The sequence below is a fragment of the Opisthocomus hoazin genome, chromosome 4 (assembly GCF_030867145.1).
Source record: "Opisthocomus hoazin isolate bOpiHoa1 chromosome 4, bOpiHoa1.hap1, whole genome shotgun sequence".
NCBI classification, from domain to species: domain Eukaryota; kingdom Metazoa; phylum Chordata; class Aves; order Opisthocomiformes; family Opisthocomidae; genus Opisthocomus; species Opisthocomus hoazin.
Window position 1 is genome coordinate 4,448,655 of NC_134417.1, and position 19,348 is coordinate 4,468,002.

At 43.7% G+C, this 19,348-nt stretch overlaps 1 protein-coding gene across 3 annotated transcripts in view; it reads left to right on the forward strand.

The window, feature by feature from the left end:
- The window catches only part of STAG1 (STAG1 cohesin complex component), a 198,063-nt gene that overhangs the window by 175,940 nt on the left and 2,775 nt on the right, over nt 1–19,348 (forward strand). For all 3 annotated transcript variants that reach the window (XM_075417654.1, XM_075417653.1, XM_075417652.1), the window contains 9 exons: nt 699–838; nt 2,516–2,617; nt 4,173–4,321; nt 5,327–5,455; nt 9,739–9,944; nt 13,149–13,320; nt 16,317–16,427; nt 17,395–17,509; nt 19,243–19,323. In XM_075417654.1, the coding sequence (XP_075273769.1) occupies nt 699–838; nt 2,516–2,617; nt 4,173–4,321; nt 5,327–5,455; nt 9,739–9,944; nt 13,149–13,320; nt 16,317–16,427; nt 17,395–17,509; nt 19,243–19,323 (1,205 nt within the window). The remainder of the gene's footprint in view (nt 1–698; nt 839–2,515; nt 2,618–4,172; nt 4,322–5,326; nt 5,456–9,738; nt 9,945–13,148; nt 13,321–16,316; nt 16,428–17,394; nt 17,510–19,242; nt 19,324–19,348) is intronic.

Below are 19,348 nucleotides of genomic sequence, written 5' to 3' on the forward strand. Positions count from 1 at the left end.
GAACAAGCTTTTCTATATAACACAGAATATTTACTTTTATCACAACTGTTATAGCTGATTAACTTATACAAGTTGTGGAATATACTTTTATTATATGATATTATATTTAACATTTTATGTGTGTAGTTTCGTTTTTGTTCAGAGTGGAGTCTTACATGGGGACTTACTACTTGGACACTGCCATTCAATGTTCATGTTTCTTACAACTGAATTTTACTTCCTGTTGTTATTGATGCTTTAGAGCCATTGATTTCATATTTGAAAATCCAAGGCACGCTGTGGAAGTATTGCTGCTTCTAATTTTCCTTATGTGAAATATTTATAGCTTAGTCATGTTAAAGACGCATCTCCAAATGTCCTGTGTTCAGAAGTTAGGCAAAAAGCATTCAGTAAGTCTTCACTGTGGCCTTTCACGGGGTAAAGAAAACAAGCGATTCAGGTCCGTGTGGATTACACTCAGTACCTACTCAGGACTACAGATAGCACCCTTGGTCAGCGGTGTGTCATGTTCCTGAACTTTCCTGGAGGTCCTAACATAGGCAAGACTCAAGAATTATCACCTTTCTGTTTAGCTTCTCCTGCAGCAGTCCTTACTGCATTTTAAAGAATTGATTTTTCCTAAAAGCTGCTCTTTGGTAATGTTGCTTTAGAACATAGCAGTTACTTGTAAACATTTTTGTTGTTGTTGACACTTTCAGAGGGAGATGAAGAAGATGAAGCTAACAAAATAGAAGCTTTACATAAGCGAAGAAACCTTCTGGCTGCCTTTAGCAAGTTGATAATTTATGACATTGTGGACATGCATGCAGCAGCAGATATCTTCAAACACTATATGAAGGTACAGCTCTGTGTATTCTCCTCTTCCTAACTGAACACAGATTGCAAGGTCAAGTCTCCTGTTCCTCTCCCTTCCAGTACAGTATTTAAAGGTTGAACGCTTTTGAAAGCTTTTCCAGCCTTACTTGATTTCTGGTAGTAGTTTGTCCTTTCTAAATTACACCTGCCACTGAGAAGCAGTAAGCTCTGTGCTGCCTCTCCTATGTAGCAGGAGTGCCTTATTAAGGGCAGCACTGAAAGTTGGTCCTACAAGGTGCTGAGTGTTTCCAGAGAGGCACCACTCTACAGAGAGTTTTTGATCCTGCTCCTCAAATTCATTCCTGGAATCCACAATAGCAGTTATCTGTTCAATGTCGTGTTTCACCAGGAGTCTCCCCATCTTGGTGCTTGCCATGTGGATGCAGATTTTTTTCTGTGGGAATGCACTACAGTATGTAGCGTACTACAGTATTTAGGCCCAATGAAATTCAGAACGACTTGCTGCTCAGCTACCACTGCACCCTGTACTTGCGAATTTACCTGCCAGAAGACAGGCACATCAGCAGTCCTGACGCTGCCAAGCAACCCAAAGCCCCTCAGGTTGTATCAGATTGCCAGGTATCCCTCTCCTGTCTTTCTGTAAGGGATTGTCATCATAACGACAACAATCAAGGAGGAAAACCTGGAGTGGGGAGCAGGTCCTTTACTATTACATAGTGTTTGAGATGTTGATGCGAAATATAAAGGATTTTATATATCCTCCTTCTCCTGTTCATTAGGAGCATGCAGTACAAGGGGATTTTTTTCCAGAGCAGGAGTTTCAAACTGAAGCTGTCACAATTCACATTAGTTTCCTACCTGCTGTTCTAGCTTGGTCTTCTCCTCTCTCCACACCCCACTTTCTCTTGAAGCTGGGGGAGAGTGAGAGAAATTGAATTTAAATTAGGATATAAATTAGAAGGATCTCTGTACCAAAGAAGGTAGGAGCAATATTTAAGGGAGAATGAAAATAAGTGGTTGCAAATGCATAAATATTAATCTGGTTATTAAATACAGAAGTATTCAACTGGTTGGTGGAGAAATATTCTCAGCCTGGAAGTTTTAATGATTATACAGGCTTTTCTACCCAAATGGTCAGTACCATAGGCTGGGGTTTTCAGCAACCGTTCTTCTAACACAAAGAAAAACAGCACTTCATACTGACTAATTCCTTACCCAGCTTTCTGGCTCCAGTGAATTCCTTTCTTGGCCACCTGACTCCCCGTGTGTTGTATGTGGAGCTTCACAGCTGTGTGGCAGTGTCTGTCCGCACCTACCTGTTGGAGGATGCGTTGGTTCAGGGTAATGTGGTTTCTTGGAATTAGCAGCCACGGGTCACTTTCATCAAACATTTCGTTTGGGGTAGGAAATACTCTTTTGTTTGGTTTTCAACATACTTGTTACAAAAGATAGTAACAAACACAGAAGTTCCTTACCTCATCACTGGGTGCAGGCTACCAATCAGTTTAAATTTTGCTATTGAAACATTACCTCCCACTCACACAAAAAATCTGGATTTGAGACTGGGTTTTTTGGCAACTACTGCGTTGTTCGAAACGAGAATTACAAGTAATCTTTCTATCAAGAAAACTGTAAGAAATTGTATAAGAGGTTCAATTTAAAGATTTAAAGAGCGTTTTTTCCACTTTTTTTTTTCTAGTACTACAATGACTATGGAGATATCATTAAGGAAACCCTGAGCAAAACAAGGCAAATTGATAAAATCCAGTGTGCAAAGACACTCATTCTCAGTTTGCAGCAGGTAAGAGTATTGATTTTTGTTAGAAATGCCTCACTGCACAAAAAATACTGGACAGGATTTTCTCTGGTGCCCTTTACAATGAAGCAAAAAATACCACCCTGCTGTTAAGAGATTGTCTTGCTCCTCAATTCAGGCTGTCACCGTTCATTTGTCCTGTAATCTCTGTCTCCTTAAGCCCACACTGGCAAAGCTTTGGTCAGATTAAAATGGAAGAAAGGGAGAGAAGAGCCTTGAAGGCCATGTGGTCCAGGCTGATTCATAGCATTTGTTTCCTGGTACCTAGTGAACAATAAGAACTAAGATGTCTTTTTGTTTTTATAATTCACTGGAAGTAATGCATCTTCTTGACATTTTGTCTAAATACTGATTGATTTTTTTAAAACTTCAGGCTAATTAGTTGAAGTCTTCCAATATTGTTAAACATGTTTTTTCCCTGAAAAATTTGTTCTACATCAACAATTAATTATTGGCTTAATGATGAAATCCATCCTTGTTCTGCTAACAGCACGAAGTCTGTGCTTCCCTAAATACCATTTAGGCCCTTGAAGTACCAGCTATATATCCATTACATATAGAAATTACTTCTATAAATTAGATGTTTTCAGATCAGCTGGACCTCCCAAAATTCATTTCAGAGCACTAAGGGATTTCCTGTAGCAATCTGGAAGCTGAGCGATATCTCTGAAAACTGGAGAATTCCAGAAGAATTGGCGAGTGTCAGAGTAATTCCTGCCTTTAAAACATGGAGAGAGGAAGAAGCCAGGTGCCATAGATCAGTCAGCCTAATATCATTCCTGAAAAAAATAATTAGACAAGCTATTTGCAAGTGCCGAAGTGATAGGTAACAGCCAGTATGAATTTGTCAAGGAGATATCATGTCAAATTAAGCTGCTTTCATTAATTACATGGTAACAGAGCTTGTGGATAGCAGAGAAAAAGTAGATTTAATGCAGCTTGATTTAATATTGTCACTGACACTGTCTCCCTTGGTATTCTCATTAGCAAGTTAGGAAAATGTGATCTAAATGGCACTACCAGAAGAAGATACAGAACTGATTTGAAAACTACCGAGTAGTTCATTATTGTACTGAAAGGGCATTATCAAGCAGGCTCTGAAGGCATTTACCCAGTAATGCTGTCCAGTTATTCATTAAGTCTTGAATGACGGAATAGCAATTTTGCTTCCTCAGTTGATAGAAGATGCTGATCTGATGGGTGATGTAGGTGTTTTAGAATACAGCATAAGAATGCAGAACCATCTTGATGAGTTGGGAGAATAATAGATGCAATGCAAGGAAGGTAAGTGCAAAATTCTGTTGAAGAGTTCTCGTCCCCACAGCAGAAGATGGGGGACAAATGGCAAACAGCAGTGACACAGAGGAAAGTCTGGGAACTGAAGCAGATTAGAAGTCGAATGTAAGAGAACTCCTGTTACATGTCTGCAAAAAAGTCATGGTAATGTCCACTCTTAGCGGTAACAGGCGAAGAACAGAAGTCTTTCTCAAGAAAAGCATTCTCTAGCTCTCAGATTTTAACAGCTGAATTCTTTCTCTAGCTGTTCAATGAGCTTGTTCAGGAGCAAGGTCCCAATTTGGACAGGACATCTGCCCACGTTAGTGGGATTAAGGAACTGGCTCGTCGGTTTGCCCTCACTTTTGGCTTGGATCAGATCAAGACAAGAGAGGCTGTGGCGACACTACACAAGTGAGTGGTGGTAAATAAACCAGATTTTTGTATTACTTCAGATCAAAAGTTTTGTTCAGCATAGCTCTTCTAAAGTTACATAATCTTAGCAGGTCCTGGAATAATGATATATTTTTTTCTAGTTTATGTAGAAAAATGGTGGGGGATGTACATGTATGAAAGAAAGGAATTAAAACGAGCTGCTGCCTAATGATTTGTGCGATCAGAATGTTTGTGTGCACGGTATCTAGCAAGTGTAGATAGTTTTTTGTACCACACCACTGTGGATTCAGTACGCACTGAGGGCTTTTATAAAAAGATATTCCAAAAATATTTCGGAAAACTTAAGTGGATTTAAGCTTTTTATGTAACTGCTGTGTAGGAAAGTGTAGAAAGGTGCTGCTAAATTTAAATTACGACTTTCCCATGACATAGAAAGGTTAAAATATTAAAGTTTGCTATCTCAGAGACTTAAGTCATTAAGGCTAAGATTAGCAAAGCATGATCAAAATGCTACCAGACGCTTTCCTGTGCCAAGCAAGAGAGATTTAAAAAAAAAAGAGGCAAGGATAAGGCAAAGATAAGGCAGAGATGCATGTATCAGTATACTGGTGCGTAAATTCTCTTGATGCAGAAGTGTGATACCTAGTTATTATCTTCCATATTATTCTTATTGCAAGCTTCTGCTTCATGCAGAAACAAGAGCGAGCCAACTGGCCACTCCTGCTAAGGCGGTGGCCTTCAGCACCCACCAAGTTTCTGAGATTGTGGTAAGTTCCTCCTTACCATCTGACTGGCAGTGTGTTGTCTTTGAGATTCAATCCTCAGAAATGGAGGGGCAACATTTGAGTCCCCTTTGTCCAAAAGCAGCTTTCGGCTAGTAATGAAAATAAAAGGTTATGATGGGACATAAAGATACCAAGAATTTCATCACAGTTCAGATTCTGGGCAGCATTTAGAAGCCATGGATGACTTTTTAAAATTTTGTTACAAATGTCTGAAAATTTTAATATTTCTTTACTGTAGAGATGGCATAGAGTTCGCCTTCAAATATCAGAATCAAAAAGGACAAGACTATCCACCTCCTAACCTTGCTTTCCTTGAAGTGCTTAGTGAATTTTCTTCTAAACTCCTGCGACAGGACAAAAAGACTGTGTAAGTAATGCTCCATTTTCTTCTGTGGGTTTTGCTGGGCTCTGTCAGTCACTGTAGTAGCGTGTGTTTAAGCTCTCCGCTTTGGGGATTTCTCAATCTAACAGGGCCTATTGGAAGTCCCAGTGAGACGTTTCACATACATAGTTATTCATTGTTTTGTGTTTTAAAGTAATAAAAATAAATGAGAAAAGGAGAATCAGCTCCAGTGATGAGGTGAGCTTGAGACCTCACAAAACAGTGTTCCTTAAAATTTCCCATGGGGCACTGAAAATAAAAAAGAATGTTTTTTTCAGGCTAGAAGAGAAACGAAATGAAATGTTAGCAGTGCAGGAAATTTACAGGCCTTTAAAATGCTGCAGTAACACCTGTTTGTGTTAGATATTTACATAAAATGTAAATATATATTTGTTGTTTATTTTAATATATTGAGTTAAACTGGGAAATAAAGGTTTGTCGAAGCTTCTGTTACTGGCACAACAGGGTAGAGAAAGAGGCTGAGAGAGGACATTTGTTGGTTGGGACAGAGCAGGGTGGTAACAGTCCTGGGAGGGTAAAACGAACTTGTTACGGCGGGTAGTTACTGCAGATGAAATACTGGAAATTAAATAAATCAGAGGTATTGTTGATAAGATCTGAATAAAGAGCAAGAAATCCTGTTTTATGAGCAACATTTGAACAGACTGTCAAGAGGGGCTTGCAGATATCACAGAATTGGCGAAGAGAAAACTGCACTAGTAGGGTCAAATCTGTAGTAAAGACATGTTGTCAGCATCACTGCAGAGATAACACTCTGCATTTCTACCAAGTTACGTAGCCAATATCTGGGATTTGGCCACAGCGTGGAAGTAGTAAGGGAAAAAGGACGAGGAGTGCAGTCAGAAATCAGCCAAGCACTGTGTGACCTCTGTAGAACTGAATTCTTTGAAGAACTTCATGACCAGTGAAAAAAAGCAATTCCCAAATTTTCTGATTTACGGTTATAGATATCTTTCCAGTCAATTCTGACCACAGTGAGTGTAAGTTGTATGTATCTGCTGTAACTACCTCAGCTGACTCTGTCAGACCTTTCTGTAGTTTTTCCTTGAAGACATTTGTTTTAAAGGACTTTTCTATTAGGGTTAACAAGTATGAATGCTATAGCTTTATCTGTGTTAGAAGAAATGCATCTTGGTTAACTTTGTATAATTTTTAATGTATACGCACTTGAGCCAGTTTGAGAATTGGATGGTCCAGTTGGGCTAGCTTGGCACTCCATTTTTGAAACAGGTCTTCATCATTATATCCTTGAATCTTGTCAACCTCTGTCTTATTCTTCAGGACAGGACATAAGAATAATAGGATTTTATGACTGTCTTCCCAGCTGAACCGTAGGTTCTCCTGTATCTCTTAGTTTAACTGTCATTAGCCTGATTCCTGTTTAATTTAGTGAAGCTTGTCCTTCCTGTACAGTAATCATCCTTTCCACAAGTTTCTGCAGTGTCAAAAATTTAAAGTGACATCATTCTGTACAGTTTACGTGACAGCTTAATTTCACCTGATCCTTTGCATGAAATTCAGTACTTCAGGAGATCTTGGTTTTCAGTCTTCTATGTTGCCATTTAAAAATTTTTCTCAAAGGTCCTCCTTCTCCCCTCATTGGTGCCCGCATACACAACCGCTGGCTTTATTCACAGGACTGTAAGGGCTGCTGTGATGGAGTCCATGTCTCCTGGGCTTAGCTGTCCGTATTGTAGTCACCAGAGCTATTTACTTTAGCTGAATTTGAAGATCATGAAAAGAAATAGGCCCTTAAGGACATGATGTGTGTGACCTGTGCTAAATTACTGCTTTAAGATGAGTTCAGTCACGCCCTAGATTCTGTTGGCTGTGGTTACCGTGAAATGAGTCAAGATAACTTTCTTCTATATGAAGATTTCTTGTGGAGGTGACTCCATTCCTTCCCTTGAGGGCTCTGTGGTGTTTGCACCCATCGGGCAGCGGCTGCGTTGCCCGTAATGCTTCGCTGACGCTCCATGCTGGGCTCTCCCGTGGGCAGCTGGTTTGCCCCTCTCTGTAGCGTGACCGCTTCAACCCCAGCCCCAGGGACCTCTCCCCCTCCCTCCGAAGGGGCTGCCCGTCCGCAGGAAGGTGCATGACCACCATCTGCTGGAGAAGGCCTCTCTGCAGGAGCGCTGGCCTCCCTCCCGGCCTCCGTCTCCCCAGACTCAGCAGCTGGCTCTTCGTCTGGAGGCAAAAGTGCTGCAGAATAACCCTGAAGGTCTCATCAGCGTGTGTCTGCCTCTCACCCAGAAGCCCTCCGACTTGGCTTCCCAACTCAAAAAAACGAATTACCTACGTGATACATCTGCATCCGTCATCTGCCCCGGGTGCAGAACACCATGCCGGCACAGTTCAGCAGGCACTGCTCCCATGCAGGGCTTCTGCTTCCATTCTGCTTTACTGCTGCCTTTTGTATTTGGAAGGAGAAAAGGGAGATGTTTCCAGTTTGGGAATGGGTCAGCAACAGTGGTTGAATTTAGTTTTCCTATCCTAGTTATTTATTCAGCTTCTTATTTTATGAGTTACCTCAGAATCGGTGATAGCCATTTATGGATTTATTTGCATCTATGGAATGAATATAAACTATACATTTAAGGTCCTAGGCTCTTCCACCTAGCAGAAAAAGATTTAGACTAGCGCAGTTACAAACAGACGAGGCGGATACGGGCAGGGAAATCCCGAGGAATTCCTCTAACACAGTATAGAGGTGAATTGCCCTGTGCAGGCATTAATTTCCATTTGTTTCTCTCAAATAGAGACCGTTAGCTTAGATTAGGCAGCTGACTGCTGGGTGTCTGAAGTCGGATGAGATGGAGCCTCAGCATGGTGTGCTTACTTCTAGGAGTTCAGAGTTTCTGTCCTCACTGAAGCTGGCGAGAGCTGCCAGCATGAAGCTCCTCTGAAACCCTGAGCAGAAGTTGTCTGAAGTTTGCCATCTACTTAGTAAAGAACCCCCAAGTGGTGTAGTTTTTCCTTCTTCACAATTTGGGCATAACCTGGGCACTCTAGTTTTATAAACATAAACTGGATGCAGGAAAAGTTCTTACTGTCCAAGACTATTCTGCAGATGAAGTCACGAAGCGCTCGAGTGCTGTACTGTTTGGTACTGTGAAAGAGAGAGAGAGAATGAACCAAGAATCTCCCGTTTGGTGCTAGGTGTGGATGTTACGCTGTACACACATGAAAAGGGGGAGGAAGAAGCGGTCACAATGTTGAACAAAACAGCAGACAGAAAAACTGCGGTTTCTGGAGCAAAGTCGTCCTATTCACTGAATCAAAACAAAACCCTGTTAAAAATTGGATGTGATTGTTACCCAGGCTTGTACAGTGTGGTTCCTTGTCCTGTTGTGATACCTAGGCCAGGTGAGAAGTTTGAGCCTGCCATGAGCTAACAGAGGAAAAGGGAGATGGCGAGTTCCTTTCCATGCAGAATTTGTGGGTTGGACTCCCGCTGAGTCAGCCCGGCAGTGTGGTGTGAAATGAAACCTGGATCGAAGTGTGCACCCTAATGTATTCGTGGGAAGGGTAGAGGTGATGTTGAAGAATCTGAGGTCTTTTGCCTAAATTTGGAATGCTTGGTTCTGCAGCTTGAAATTCATTAGAATCGCTTTTACGTGGACTTGTATATTCATTCTGAGGATTACTTTTAATACCATAATTAAATAATCAATGGAAAAAGAAAACAACCCAAATGCCCTCCAGACCATATACAGGAAGGAGACTGGTTCCTCCCGTAAGTTAACAAGTGTGCACTGGACTTCTCCATGGCAGTGGAACAGATCTTCCATTTTTTTACTGAAAAATAACTGCTTGCATGTGAGGAAACCGTTTTTCTTGTTCCAAGAAGCAAAAGGATATGCTGCATCCTCCCAGCAGGGGTTCTAATTCAGCCTGTCTGTTGACACAGTAGCAGTATATAGAAGTGGCTTCCTCGCTATGCAAAACAGAAAAGGAATTGAAGGAGAGTGTGCTGTGAGTGATCGCAGACAAACGTGGGAGGAAGATGTTGGGGAGAGAACGTTGTGTGTGGTTGATCTGTGAGTAAGGTGTAGGTGGTGAACTGCGTTACTTTGTTTTGAGGGAATGACGTGTACGCTTCGTCAGAGATGCAGTGCCCTATCAGCATACGCTGTGAAATTAAAATAAGGATTTGTGTTAAGCTCTCAAGAACGTGAAGAGGGCTTACAAATTAATTAGAGAAAACAACGTGCTGCTCCTCTATACTCACTGTCTGTTACTTTCAGTCACTCCTACTTAGAGAAGTTTCTGACAGAACAGATGATGGAAAGAAGAGAAGATGTGTGGCTTCCGCTCATTTCCTATAGAAACTCACTAGTGACGGGTGGCGAAGACGACAGAATGTCCGTTAACAGCGGAAGCAGCAGCAGCAAAGCCTCTTCAGTAAGGAATAAGAAAGGACGACCACCGCTCCACAAAAAGAGAGTGGAAGGTTTGTATGGGTTCAGGGTGCCGGGCAGAGCCATTTCTCTTTCTGTACATCTCTTACAGCCTTCCTTCTTAGGAGCCCTTACGGTTTATCATTTAATGCTGAAATATGTGATTCATTCTGCATGTAGTAAAAACAAGATGTCTGCTCTGCAAATTCCTATCAAGGTTAAACACTTCTTTATGAGAAATATCATCGTGAGTCCCTGTAAGAACAGGGACAAGACAGACAAGAGTCTGTCTTCACTGAGATCTGCAGATTCAGAACTATTGAAAGCTGTTGCTGAAGTTGGAGACAGGAGGTGTTTTGTGGAGTTACCTGCTCTGTGCCTTTCTCAGTCATGGACTTCTGGTTTTCTGCCTGTGCTTCAGGCCGGAGCCGTTGTTAATTAACAGGGTGTTAGAGCAAACCCAGGGCAGAAATGCTGACAGAGATCTGTGTTTCTGCAGGACCACTGGAGAACACTAAAAAGACACCTGTTGTCATTTAAAATAATGTTGACATCCAGTGTCTGTATTTACTTTTTCTCTGACTTCAGGCACGTTTATCAGGAATTTGGGTATGATAGCCCATCCCTTACAAGACTGCATCTGTTCCTGGTCGATCTGTGTGATGTAGTGTGTAAGTCTGTGGATATAAATTTACTGTTTCCCTACAGAGTAGGTATAAGTGGGATCTTGAAACTCCAGGGATTTTTCCAAGTTCAGTACCTACGATAGTGACTCCTCATGAGGAATCTAATGCCAGTTTGTCTGAATGTACAGCAGTTTCCAAAAATACTCTTCAAAAGTTTGTCCGTATGCATTTGTACAATCAGGGACATTCTCCACTACAGCTTACGTTGAGCAGTGCGTGCACCAGGTCCTTCAGTTTCTTAGAGCCAGCCTGGAGTTTAGGTAGATAAAATACTGCTTCCTTTCTTCAGACACTGTTTTGCTTCCTCCAGGATGCCACGTTTTGGGGGTATGGGCATGTCCTTTGAACATGACAAATACAGCTCTGGGTCACAGTGCAACATACTGGGACAGCACATTGTGAAGAACACGGGTTAGGAAGTTCTTCCACTCTCCTTTCTTCAGTGTGAAACCTATAGACCTTAAATTCATAGCTCACTATGCAGACCTTCGTTATTCACGAAAGCTTTGCTGTACAGCCTCACTAGGTAGGTCCAGGAAGGATGTATAGCTCATCGTTGTTTGTTTTAGCCCGTAACAGCATAACTGTCTGTTCCTTGATCGATGCCTTCATTGTAGAATTTGACTGCTAGATGACAGAACTGAGAAGTTACCAGCAAGTGCTCTCTAATGACAGCAGCAGCACAAGCTCTATGGCCTTTCCCTATATGGAAGGATATGTGGTGCAAGCACCAGAAGTCTCGGTTTAGACGTGTGTTGATACAGCACAATTGATATCATACGTTAAAAAAACCCACTCACAATAACATAAACAGTTGGAAGCACGCCACTTAATTTTTGGATGCTTCTTGGTGTGCAGTAGGCATTACTGTTTGCATTATGCCCTAGGTATACTTCCTTCTGAATCGTGGCAATAGGAAAGCCAGGAAAATCTGGAGTCAGGTTGTCTGTGTTTTCACAGGAAGACATAGATTTCTGTCTTATTTTCCATCTACCAATGATAAGATCATTAAATAATCAGAGATTTAATCCTCAGAAATAAGTCCTTACTGTTCACTCGTCTGTATAACCTGAGCTATGAAGAACCAGCCTGAACAAAACAGCTGGTTGCCTGCAAAGTAACTGATGCTCTGTACGTAGTCTAGACACAGGTCTGTGTTGTTTTTTCATCTTTACATATTTTTTAAGTCTTCCAAAAGTCATAGCTTTAGTCTTAATCTGGCAGTACAGTTACTAATTTGGACTTCCCTTTAAATCCTGCTAAGGTGTGGGGGTTTTTTTCTTTAAATTCCGCTCTACAGGAACTAAAGAAGGGCAGGGTCGCCACAGAAACTAGTCTTGCATCAAAAAACATAACTAGTCCCCTGTGGTTCCTTTCTCACCTCAGTCCAGCATATACTGGGTTCAGCAGACTGTCTGGGTTGGAGAACAGTCCCTGTTTCTAACTGAAAGTAAATCTGCTCTGTGACCTTTCTTCACAATGCCTTAAGGAAATCAAGCATAAATAGGATTTTAAAAAAGAATTCCCTAGCGTTATAAAAGGTTCAAATTAAATTCAAGAATAACTAGGCAACTTTTTAGACAACATTCATGCCCAAAGGGTAATGAAAGGCATAGAAAAAATGAAAAGATCCATTGGGATCCCTATCTACTTTCCCACCACGCGTTTCCTCCTGTTAGTAAATCCATGATCTTGTCTTCCCCTCTCTTGTCATCTCCACTGTCTTTCAGCTCCTCCAGCAACTTACGTGGTTTTTTTACATGTCTCTTGCCTGCACGCGTGTCTGCTCTGTCACATTCTCCTCAAGTCCCCCCTCTTCCTTCCTCTCGGGTTTGCTCCCTTCACAGCATGAGCACAGCATCCCACTTCCCCCTGCAGTCGCCTTCCATCTCCCTTCCTTCCATCTGCTCCAAACTCGCTGGCTGAAGTCACTCTCCAGCATCCGCACCAGCCAGACCACTCCTCTTAGGTAAAATTCCCCCTCTCTACTCCACCAAAATGGTTCTTACAGAAGTTTCTAAAGAGCTGTGCTGGCCACATTTTGGGGTTTATCCTCCACCCGAATCTGTATCTTGTTTTCTGTATGCATATGAGATTAACAGTCTTCTATTCAGATGGTAAACTCAGTAACTGGGAATTATCTTTGTTATATGTGTGCAAGACACCCGGCAATTTTAGGTAGTGCTACGATACAGTATTTGTTTGCAGCGTTGGGTTTGTTTAATATTTTTACTTTGATTTATTGTTATTGCTCAGAATCGCTGGTAGTATTCCTTCCTTAAAAGAGCATAAAATAACATTAGAGTGGAAAATTTATCATTTTGAGTGTTTGTCCAGCTGATCTCTTAAAGGCACCCTTGCTTTAAAAGACATGAAACTGTCGGAAATACAAATTTGGAGAAGGTGCCACAAGTCATGTGAACTGTACGGAAGCGTGTCGGTAGACGGAGGGCTCTCGTTGCTGATGCACGGTGGCCGTTGCGTGAGTTGGCTGCCCGAGCCCTGAAGGCAGTAGTGCTGCGCTGCGAATTGTCAGAGCCGCGTCGGTGATCTGAAACGTTCTCTTCCTAGATGAGAGCCTGGAAGGCTCCTGGCTGAACCGGAATGAAAACATACATACTCCAGGGACACTGCAAGCTCCGCAGCTCACCTCCACTGTCTTGAGAGAGAACACTAGACAAATGGGAGAGCAGATCCAGGAGCACGAGTCGGAGCAGGGATCTGAACAAGATTTTTTACACAAGTGAGTGCTGGAATTTCAGTATCGAATACAGTGAGCCAGGCAAAGGAGTTGCGTGTTATTTGCACAGGTAGTCTCAGCCTGTGGCTCCATATATGCAGTGTTTAGTAGCAAGACCAGCTGGAAATGTCTTGGCGGTAGCTCAGCAATAGTTCGGTTATTTTCAGTTCTCAGGAAAAATACGTTGTAATGAAATAATGTTAGAAATTGCTTATGTTAAAATCGTCTCATAGCATAACCATGCCATGATGGTTAAATCTTCCCAGGGTTTGTGGCCCCAGGCTGGATTGAACTGTTCCTCTAAAGGCCTGTTAGATGTTCGCTCTGCTTTCCCTCTGTCCTACGTCATAGTACCGTTCAGGTTCTCCAGACGTCCAAACTGATTTCTTGTAAATTAACTCTTCCATTCAAGCTGCTGAGCTAGTCACTCCTGTTTCTGGGGTAATTGCCTGCAGACAATTTTATTTTGCCCTAAATTATCTATACTTTTTGTCACTCAACTCCCATTTTACCACCTCCATTTAGAGGGGGAAAAAATGTTGGCTGTTATCTGTGAGCAGTTTATTTAAGAATAGAGATGTCTTCAGAGAATGCTGTTACGTGCTATTTCTGTTCATTTGAAGATACAGAATAACAATATCTGTTTTGGAGACTATTTTTATAACTTTTATAGCCAAAGTTACTGATCTGATTTATCTGTATAAAAAGGTCATATTGTGCTGGCCAGATGAATTGGGTTTCCACCACAGTTATTAGAGTATCAAATAGCCAGATTATGCCTCTTGGTTTTCCCCCAGCTTTTGTCCAGCGTGTTTTTCTTGATACACATTCCCCAGCTTCCCAGTTCTTCCTGAATGTGCCCTCACCCTGCTCGATCCTAAACTTTACCACTTCATCCTGCATTCTTCAATCAGAGTATTTCCTAAATGGAAATAATTAATAATGGTCGTTTTGCCTGGGAAGGTGAAATGTTCTCCAGTCTCAAATGGCAAGGGTAGATATGTGTACCACCGTGTGGTACATATCCACTATTAAAGTTTGCCAGCTTGTGACCGTGCGTTCTCATACAATCTGAGCAGCTTCTAAAGCCATGTCCTCTTTTGAAAGCACAACCTCTGCTTCTCCCTTGCTTGTGTGTGCAGCAGATTAAACCTTGACACGATCCATCAGTCAGTGCCCACCCCAAGGGATACTCGCAGCTCAGCTGGCTACAAATACCTACTAATCTTTGGAGCACGTAATATTTGGCATTTCCATAAATGAGTTCCACCAGCTTCCTTTCCCCGCGTTAGCCATCACCGTAAGAGAGCGTGGGCTGGGGTGCAGGGGCAGGGATATGTGCGGTCCCACGCGCAGGCCTGACTCGGGCGTGTGTGTTCCCAGCCGGTGCTGTCTGGAAGGGAGGAGGGCCGGCGTGTGAAGAGGTGAACACGAGGCAGGCCTGGGCGTGGATGTCCTCACCTCCACGGTTCAGACTGGTGGGGAATCCGAGCTGGCCACAAAGACAGCAGCGCTGAGGAAGAGCCCCTGTTCACGTCGGCCCCAGAGTATCTTTGCACTTTCATCCCATGGGGTGTGAGCTCTGGGTCGATGGCTCTGACTTGGCTTTCTGAGGTCAAGGATTTACCTCCCGATCTCCTGCCTCCCCAGATGTTGCCAGAAATTCTAGATTATAAGGAGGACGTTGTAGCTCTCAGTTTCTCCTTAAAATTTTTCTACTCTGCAGTAAAAACCAAACAGGTTTGTTTTTACGTAAGATTTTCTTCCAGTTAATATTACAGAAAGCGTGCTGGCTTTATATGAAGGCGTTAAGGGGTAGGATTTGTGCATTCTTTCTAATGACAAAGATCATGGTTGGGAAAGAAAAATGCCAAAGCAGAGCTTTTTTTCCTGACCCTCTCTGATCTCACCTATCACTAAGCTAAATCTCTCTCTGTGAAGATGCAGTTCGTTATGGAGAGAGGAACAGCTTCCAGTCACTGCGTTTCTCTCCTGAGCCTGGTGAGCAGGCACTGCCTTCAGCCGTGGGAGAACCTGCCCCTGTTCTGGGGGGCAGCTGAACCAGGCTCTTCCCCCTGGGCCTGAACCTCTGTTTCTGCGATCTCGGATGAACGCGGCGAGCAGAGAGCTGTTGTGCAAAGGCAGAGAGCATCGCTCTCCTCTCCGTTACTTCTGAGTCGAGTTCCATGTATGCGTTCACAGTGTGAACTGGCCGTGCAGAGTGCTTTCCTTTCAGCCTGGAGTTAGCTGCCACATGCATCTCCTGCGGGTCGGCTTAGGAGAGCTAAAAAATAAAATAAATACAGAGCAGGCAGTTGCTGAACAAATGGGGTTAATCATGTCTGGAAGAATATTTTTTTCTAGGTTGTTTTCACATGGGTTATCCCAGTTCATTATGTCAGTCTTCTTTGGGTACGAGGCTGCATAATGGAATAAAAACTGGTGTCGCTCTTGGAGAGCTGCACTTGGTTTGCTGCTGTTTCATGTGGCACGCATTGCTTTCTGCTGCTGGATGTAGGTGGTGGTGGAAGTACAGCCTTTCCGGTGTTCCCATGTGGAGATGCTGACTGGGGTATATATTTAAAAGCAATTTGGTTTTCACTTTGTGTGACATTTTTGTTTGACAGTGTATGTCAGTGATTAATGTGCATCCATTCTTGCTCATGCTTTGCTTGATCTGAGACAGCGAAGGAGGATTTAATGAAATGAATTTTAGAAGTGCTCCCACTTCAGGCGCGTGCCACACTAACGAATGAGTAATGTTAGCATTTTATGGAGCTGGTTTTATTGCAACAATTAATGGATTTTTTTGTGCACATGCAGTGAGAGGAGACAAGTTGTGGAAGGGAATCCAGAAGACATGTACCATGATGGATGTGATTTAAATACCTTCATCTGAAGCATGGCCAGACATGAAACTTGGAGACAGATACTGCCTAAAAATCGCCAGCTCAACACTGCTGGCGTTCTCAGTCCTAATGCTGCTTTGTGTTTGTTAGTCCCCAGATGCAGATATCATGGCTGGGCCAACAGAAGCTAGAAGATTTGAATCGAAAGGACAGGACAGGAATGAACTACATGAAAGGGAGAACTGGTGTAAGGCATGCAGTGTAAGTGTGCAGAGCATCCTCGTCTCCGCATCAGAACCGTTGTAGATGACTGTGCCGCATTTTGTGCTACCTTTCCTGGGTTGTTGCTGGTAATTTCTGTGACATATAAACTCTTGTTGATGGAGGCAGTGTAACAGCTTTGTACTGCTGCAATGGATGCCAGGCCGTGGGGCCCTCTAGCCCAGGGTTCTGCCTCGAACCGTGGCCACAAGCGGGTGCCTCGTGAACAGGGCCCACAGACGTGGCACAACTCCCTGCAGTTCTCTCTTGGCTTTCAACTGCTTTCATTTCGGGGGGGGGGGTTCCACGAAGCACTGTGCCTTGGCTGTGAAGTAATTCTCAGCAAACCCTTCCGAGGTGTCGTCCAGTCTTCCCGTGAACCTGTTTAAGGTTCTTTCATCCACCTCATCTCTTGCCAGGGCGTTCCCCTGAGCAGCTAACGGAGGGCACACGCGTGGGTGAATGCTGACGTGTTCTGCTGGGGAAGGTGCTGCGCGCTCTGGTGCCCATCCCGCCACGTCTTCCGGCACAGAAGCACTTCTCTGGGTGGGGGCCAGAGTCTCTAGCAAGATCAAGTCCTTGAAGTATTAGGAACTGGTCTTGGATTCACTGCCGGATTCCCTGGGGATTACCAGTGATCCTGGCAAACAGTGTAACTCCTTTCTGCAAAAGGCAAGCAAACACAGTGAGGTTATTGCCCTTTTCTTGTTAGGGACAAATTTAATTACTGTTTATAATGATATTACATGGGACTTCCTGCTTTAGCCTCTGCAAGTGCCAGGTTTGTTTCTACATAAGATTTTCTTCCAGTTCCTATTACAGAAAGTGTGCTGGCTTTATTCTCAGCATAAGGCTTTATGTGAAGGCATTAAGGGATAGGATTTGTGCATTGTTTTTAATGACAAAGATCATGGTTGGGAAATGTAAATGCCTGGAAATGACTTTTTCTTTCTCTTTATTTAATCAGACGAGGTCTAATGGAAGATGACGCTGAGCCCATCTTTGAAGATGTAATGATGTCCTCACGAGGTCAGCTAGAGGATATGAACGAAGAATTTGAGGACACAATGGTCATTGATCTGGTCAGTAAATCTTATTAACAACAAGTTTAAAATGGATAAAAGATAGTTTAAAAGGAATTTTAGAAGCGCAGACAAAAACTTAGAAAATTTTGAGCCGCTTTCCTGTTGTCTGAACATTAAAGAGCGGAAATGATCCGAATACTCCCTAGAACCTACAGCTGCAGTCTCAGGCCCAATTGATTTTCTTCACAGAAACGCAAGGAGCGTTGCTCAGCACTCTTCCTCTCTGATGCTCTGGTCTCGGGCAGCAGCAAGGGCCTGAAGCACCATCGTGCACCTGGGACGTGTCAGGCTAGGAGAATGAGGTTATGATTTACAGCGTATGAGGTGTCTCAGCGCGGGCCTCTCAGATGAGCGCCAGCAAAGTCGCTGATCCGACTCGCCGTGCAGTCAGCAAGGGTACGGGGAGGGCTGGTGGGGGACAGCGGCGAGACCAGCTCACCCCACACAAAGCCGCTGCTCGGCCTCGTGGAGTACCAGTGGACTCTGTAAAGCCCAGTAACGATGTTTGGTTCAGGTTGTTGGTTGACATTAATGAGGGGTTTGCAAACAATGTCATCTAAGGGTGCTCTAGGTGGAGTTGCCTTCCCTGTGACAGTGTCACGGCCATCATTAACTCGTTGGCTGACACAGCTCTGCCTGCAGCCACGCTCTGGTCAAACCGATGCAGCCAAGTTGCGGCTCCGTTTGTGCTTCCTGGTTCGCTTGGCCGCTGGGAGGTCGGTGGGCAGCGGGTCCTTCGTCAAGGTCTGGTTAGTGTACAGCCATGCAGAGCAGTGCTGGCACAGCAGAAGGGCGAGCAGGCAGCAGTGGGTAGGTGTGAGGCGGTGCCTGACACGGGGTTGCTCCCAGACGGGTCATCTCATCAGACGGCAGCCTCCGGTCCTGTCGTGGTAGTGTACCGACTGCAGGCACCGCTTCCTCGGTGGAGACCGTAACCCTCCTACCCTCTCCACGCTGGATGAATGCTCTCCGTGTAAAATGGGAGAAAGGATCGGTTTGCATTACACGCTTCACCGTTTTTATGCTTTCATATTTCTCCTTTCATATCCAAGCAATAAGGCATAGGTTACCTTAGGACTGGGCTATAATGCCTTGGGAAGAAAAGTTAGGCAATAATTCAGTTGCTGCCGCTGAGTACTGAGATTATTACTAGCATTCAGATGAGTATCAAGTAAGTAAAATCTCTCTTTTGCTGGCAATCCAAGGCAAGGGAGTGAAGGACTTCAGCCAGCCAGTGAAGCTCACGTCTACTCTTGTGTTCCTAGGGAAGGACAACACAGGGGCTGTAATCCTCAGAAACACTGTGATGTCTTAGGACCTTTTTTTCCAAATCCGCCTTTTGCCCACGTCAGAGCTAGAGTTTCACCATAAACTTGAAAGCATAAAGACAGTTTAAAAGACAGTTTTTATGCAGTCTGGCCTGCAGTCCTAATACAAGAACACCATTAAGTCAGCAAGAGCCTTAAGCAAGTCCTTAGCTATAAGCACAGACTTAAAATTACTTTAGAATCCATCAGCTTTTACCCCATTCCTTAAATAAAAGGTGAATTTCAGAAGTGCTCTCCTACATCAGGGCTGACACTTACACCTGAGCTTTTGTGGCAGCCCAGGCGCAGCTGCTTTGTGAAGGAACAGGGAACCACGGCAGCGCCCGTAGCTGCGGCGTCACGCGCCTGCGTCGCGCGCCGGTAACCGAGGGGCGTTCTAAGCCGTCTGACTCCTCTTTCCAGCCACCTTCGAGAAACCGGCGCGAGCGGGCTGAGCTGAGGCCAGACTTCTTTGACTCCGCAGCAATCATTGAGGACGATTCAGTAAGGCTTTACCAGTATCATTTGC